The sequence below is a fragment of the Callorhinus ursinus genome, unplaced genomic scaffold, assembly GCF_003265705.2.
Source record: "Callorhinus ursinus isolate GAN/ISIS: 27379988/994484 unplaced genomic scaffold, GSC_fseal_2.0 scaffold8, whole genome shotgun sequence".
Taxonomy (NCBI): Eukaryota; Metazoa; Chordata; class Mammalia; order Carnivora; family Otariidae; genus Callorhinus; species Callorhinus ursinus.
The window spans coordinates 62,084,634-62,090,633 of record NW_027397070.1 but is presented as its reverse complement, the minus strand read 5'-3'; the positions used below and the strand labels follow the sequence as shown (position 1 = coordinate 62,090,633).

Genomic DNA, 6,000 nt, shown 5'->3' with positions numbered 1-6,000 from the left:
CCCTCCCTCCCTTCCTCTTTCTTTCTTTTTAGCAGCCAGCAGAAAAAACGCCATCGCGTGACTGTGTCAACGTGACCATCTTCAAGGGTGCAGACGAAGAGTAGCTCGCGTGCCCTCTGCCGGGTGCTTAACTTTGGCCATAAAGGGCAGCTGGCCTAGCCTCCGTCCATCCTATGCCCTGCTCCTTTGTCCCCTGGGTCCCCTGCCCCAGGGCCTCTTCTGCTGGCTCTCCGCCCCCACCCGCCGCACAGAAACATCTGCCCTCCGAGGCTCTCTGTGAAGCTAAGTGGCGACCCAGACCCTGCGAAGCCGTCTTTTCTCCTCCGTGCAGCAAGAGGGGGGCTGACGATGTAGCAGCTGGTGACGCTCATTGGAAGGGGCGGCTGCCCCACCCCGAGGTCCCCAAGCCGAACGGACGACAGCACTGCAGTTCAGGGCTGTTTGTCCCCATAGCACCAGTGGCCCCAGCGACCGGTTCGGTGTTTGGCAAAGAAACTCGTAACAGGGAACCAGAGGACCGCCCAAGCACACAGAAGCACAGAGGGGGCCGAAGGGAGCCTTTCTGGTTGAAAGCAAACGGAGCAGGGCCACAGATGAGGCTGACCACCCACATTCGGGGGATTCCCTCGTCTCCCTCCTTCGCCTGAGTGTGGGGGAATCCCAACAAAAGGCCCCAGGTCCAGGCCTGGGCCTTCCCCTTGCCCACTTCCTCTCAGGCTGACCCCCACTGCGGCCACCGCAGCCACAGGGGACTCAGAAGGCTGGTGGCTCCCTCTTCACGTAAGGGTCTACAAGGCGGGTGCACATGGCGGTTGGGATTTACCCAGAGCCTGGAACCCTCTGTGTAGGCTCATTCCACTCTTCCTTTTGGCTTCATCTTGCAGAAGGATTAATAATAGTATAAGAATAATTATAAGAATAATAATAAAAACATAATTATAACCCTCTGTTGTGCTCCAGGTACTGTCCTAAGTACTTTACTGTTTTTTAAAAATATTTTATTTATTTATTTGAGATAGAGAGAGGGAGCATGAGCAGGAGGGAGTGGTAAAGGGAGAGGCAGAAGCAGACTCCCCAACGGAGCAGAGAGCCCGATGCGGGGTTCAACCCCAGGACCCTGAGATCATGACCTGAGCTGAAGGCAGACGCTTAACCACTGAGCCACCCAGGCGCCCCTGTCCTAAATACTTTAGACACACTAACTCGTTCAAGCACCGTAAGGGAGAGACACCATTATCCTCCGTATCGTAGAGGCCTGGAGAAGTTAAGTACGGCCTGGAGAGGTGACACAGGTAGTAAAAGGCGGAGCTGGGATTCAAACACAGGTGGTGTGGCTTCCACAGTCTGTACTCAATCACCATGTGAAGGAGGAAGGTATGGAATGAGGAAGAGGGAGCAAACAGGTCAGAGCAGCGAATCAGCATGGAAAAAGAAACACATTACCTGGTACTTTCTTGATGTTGTCTGGGTTCAGGGGTCTGAGGTTTGGGGAGCAGTGGAATAATATAAAGAAAGAGCAAAATAAAACACATGCAAACTTATAGAGGCCATCTGGGGAGTCACAGGGAATAACCACGAATCGTGACTGGAAGGGTTACGTTACATGAAGGAATTCTGGTTTGAGTTTTGATGGTCTTTTCAGCAAGTTGAGCACTGAATGTTTAAAAGTTTAAAAGTGGGAGGGGCACCTGGGTGGCTCAGTCAGTTAAGCCTGCCTTTGGCTTGAGTCATGATCCTGGAGTCCTGGGATGGAGTCCTGCATCGGGCTCCCTGCTCGGCGGGGAGTCTGCTTCTCCCTCTGCCCCTCATCCAGCTCCTGCTCTCTCTGTCTCACTCTCTCTCTCTCAAACAAATAGAAATCTTTAAAATACAATTAATTAATTAATTAATTAATTAAAAGTGGGAAATGAGATTCTACCACATGGTCCTGGCAGGAAGATATGCACCAGGGAAGTAAGCTGCCTCCATGACCAGGTGCCCTGGTTTGTCCCCTGGGCTCCTAATTGGAAATGAGGCACTGCAACCAAACATGAAATCTTGGTTCCACTGGGTAGGACTTGTGCATCCTTTCTGACCAAGTCCCAAAAGGCCAGGGGGTATATTTGGATTGGAAAGACCTAGAAGTGATTGCCCTGGAGTCTAGCACAGGGAAGTGGGACAGAAGCGTGGGGCAAAGGAGAAAAACACATCTTCCACACATTCTGTCAGTCCAGCTTGGTTCCCTTTTCCTCCGAGAAGCCTCCCCTATCAGCCTGCCCTTGAACAAATCTCCCTCCTTGCACTTCTAGAGCATCTGCGGATGCACGCTCAGCAATCACCACCGCCTACCTTCAGCTACTTGCCAGAGGCTGGTGTTGAAATTCACGAGCACAGCTGGCCCTGAGGTTTCTAAAGGGACTAGCAGGTAAGTAGGGCCTGGGCAGGCAGGTCTTTGAACCTGGTTGATGGCCAAACTTGCACCCAGGGGTCTGTGTACCCCCAGGCACCTGCTGAGAACGTCTGAGAAAGGGCCCACGCTCTTGGAGAGCACTAGGTGCCCCAAACAACCTCACCCTTCTGCAGTCTATTAGAGGGCGCTGTATATTGGTTTGGGAAAACTATGACCCTCCTTCCTCTTTGAGAGCCCTACATTTTCTTCCCTGCTGGACTCTGCAGGACCAGGGATCACCGAGGTTTGCTATCTAAAGTAACAACCCCACATACTCTACCGCCTTACAGACTCGCAACAGTTCCCCAGGCTCCCAGTCCTCTGCTTCTGCCTGCGCACAAGCCGGGACCACATTTCCCAGTCTCCCTTGCAGTTGGGTGTGGTCATATGACCGAGTTTTAGCCAATGGAATGCAAGCACAGGTGACACACCCACTTCCTGGACAAGACCTTGGTAAGACCCTCCCACGAGCTTCTGGCCTCCTCATGGCTGGAGTCCACCCTGGGAACCAGGAGTCTACCTGCTCAGCCGCTGAGCCACTGTTGGCCAGGGTCCCTGGAAGAGCCCTCCCCACTGATGACGAATCTTGCACAGGAGCAGGACACTATTCCGGGCTTAAGCCATGACAATTTCTGTTATTATTGTGGCAACTAGCTAATCGTCCCGCTTCCACGTTCTGCACAGCGCGATTCTTCATCTCAAGGTCACCCTGTATTGTTACTTTTTTATTGTCTCCTCCCTCCACCTGACTGAATGTGAGCTCAGAGGGGCAGGGGCTGTGTTTCGTCCCCTGCTGTGTCCCCAACTGTGGAGCAGCTCCTGACATAGGGGTGACACTCAGTAACTCTGTGCTGAACACACAATGAATCAGGGTCTCTATGGCCAGGCCCCCTTGTGGCAAGAAAAGCAACCTGTTTCTGCTTTCACTTTCTCGTCCACCTCTGGAGCTAGAAGATTCGCTTTTCACTGAAAGAATGCCCACTGGTCACCCCGAAGGACCCAGCCTGCATTCTCTCCTCTTTGAGGCCCTCTTGGAATGCTTCCCGCTGTGGTCGGCATCCCCTCTGTCCCTCAGCCAGGGGTCCTTCTGCAGTCACACTTGTCACATTGCACAGCAAGTACTGATGTCTGTGTCTCCCCCACCCCATCATGTCCGCCCCAGCTAGACTGGGAGACCCTTGAGGCCAGGGCTTACTCATCTGTGCATCCTCCCAGTGTTGGGCCAAGTGCTTCTTGAGAAACAACTAGTCCAAAATATTTAATAAATATCTCTCAAGTATTTATTATATATGTGATATGAATATATAATATTTATGAAATACTTAATACATATTTTATCATCTTCTTTAACTCTTTTCACTCTGCTTCTAACTAAGGGTAAAAAACTTCCCATAACCCCATGGATTTATAAGAGGACCTAAGCTGATGCCTGGAATGTTCTACAGATTCTTCTAATTTCTAGGCTTTTTGGAGCTTAATACTTTAATACCCATAAGAGGCCCGGATCCTTTCATTGCATATATTGCATATACATTGCAATACAAACCTGCCCTTGATCGGAGTCCCCCAAACATTTTCCCACCGGGGCCCAGGCCTGGTCCTGGCAACCCTGTGCACACGCGGGATTTTTGGCTTCCAAAGTGCTTGCCTGTTTGACCCTCACAAAGGCCCTGTGACTCAGGCAGAATAGCGACCATTATGTGCATTTGACAGATGAGAAAACAGGCTCAGGGAGGTTGAGTGACTTGTCTAAGATCATGGTTTGCATGTGTGCTGAGCTGTCTCTAGGACCAGGGACCCAGACAGTTCCTCTCCTTTTCTTCTTTTCTCCAGCCTGAGCTGACAAGAAGAAACTTCACAGAGACCACGAGGAAGCAAAGCCACCATGCCATGACATGTGTGAGCGGAAGCTCATACTGACTTAACTGATAAACTGAGTTCACAACAGATCCGGCCAAATAACTTCGTGGGATTGAAAGCTCCCCACTTCTTCTAATTTTAAACCCCTCTGGCCTGCTGGGAGTGTCTGTGGTTGCATGGTGTAGCATCTTCTGCTGCTGCTGCTGTGTGGTCGGGGACGACACAGGAAGACAGGTACTTACTCGATTTTTCTTCTTTAACGGTGTATTCGAGCACCTCGGACGAGCCCTCGTTCAGGGAAGGGAAGTGGACACAGAGCACCAGGTGCTTCAAGCCGCTGTCCCGACGGACCAGGAACGTCTGCAATGGAAGAAGGGGGGCAACTCCATGAATCAAAGATTTGGGTGAAGGTTAGAAGGACAACAGTGGGGTGGAAGTCATCCAGAAGGTTCCAGAAACAAGGAGGCAGTGTGGGGGAGTCAAGCATTCCTCTGGAGAACTGGGGATTCTGCCCTGAGAGCCATGTATCACCTGGCCCATGTCCCCCGGCTCCTGAATCTCCATTTCTCATATGCCTACAGAGGAGGTCTAACTAAATCAATGCTCCCCAAAGAATTTTGTGTTGTAGACGCAGAGTTTGGCAGGGGTGTTTAACAGGCAGGTTCCCGTGCCCCAGCCCTCGGATGCTGTTGGGTGGGTGGGGCCCAGAATCGGCGGATTCTGATATGGGTAGTGGTCCTGCATCCGCACTTAGTGAAGCTCTAAGGCACGGGGAGTCATGTTGATTTTCAACTCACACCCCAGCATGTATGCTCACCTCTACCCTCCCCCCAACCCTGGGGTCTGAGCCTCTCCCATTCAGGCCCCAAGTACCTGGGCTGGAGCTTGGAAGACCGGGAGTCTGGCCAAAGTTGCTGAGGGAAGGCTGGGTAGCCACTGCAACATCCCCGTGGACGTGGACCCAGGCATGAGAGGCTCTGGAGAACCACTAAGATGCCACTTCTTCCCTTTGCCCACCAAGGCACACTGTCCTCCACCCTTTTTGTGATGCTCCAAATTCTCTGCCATTGTTATTGATGACTATTATCATGTTGCTTTGTTATTGTAATTGTTAATACAACATATTATTATTGATTAGTAGGAGCTACCACATACATATTGCCTCCCTAGTCTGCCTCGAGCCTTAACCCCAGGTGATTAGATTCCATCTCACTTAGTTCTTTTACTAAAGCTATGGGGGGGGGGGAGTGTTATTATTATCCCCATTTTATAGATGGGGAAACTGAGGTAAAGAGAGGCAAGTCATGCCCAAGACTACTAGGTTAGTAAGTGCTAGAGCTGGGATTCGAGCTCAGGCCCTTCCCCTCGGATTCCCCCTTGGCACTCCACCACCCCTGCACCCCCTGGACCTGGCCCAGAGAGGCTGTGTCCCTCTGGGAGCAGGGACACCATGAGCCCATGAGTCACTGGACTGTGGCTGAAAGTTTACAGCCCCTCTCCTGGAGCAGGGCAGGGTGGAGAGAACATGAGAACCTCGAGTGGACAGGGGAGAACGGGAGGAAGGCTTCTGGGGGTGAAAATGCAGGTGGGGTGCTGCCTGCAAATGTGCCCCAGCCTGGAAGGTGGCCCTCCTTAGGGGACCCAGCTGGAGGCCGGCTCACCCCTAGATGCCTCTGCACACAGGGAGGATGCCTGCCTACCCAGAGCTGTGG

General features: G+C 52.0%; 1 protein-coding gene across 1 annotated transcript in view; it reads right to left on the bottom strand.

The window, feature by feature from the left end:
- RIN3 (Ras and Rab interactor 3) overlaps positions 1-6,000 on the bottom strand; it is a 121,694-nt gene that overhangs the window by 66,449 nt on the left and 49,245 nt on the right. Inside the window, exon 3 of the mRNA XM_025869442.2 lies at positions 4,531-4,648. Coding sequence (XP_025725227.1) covers positions 4,531-4,648 — 118 coding nt within the window. The remainder of the gene's footprint in view (positions 1-4,530; positions 4,649-6,000) is intronic.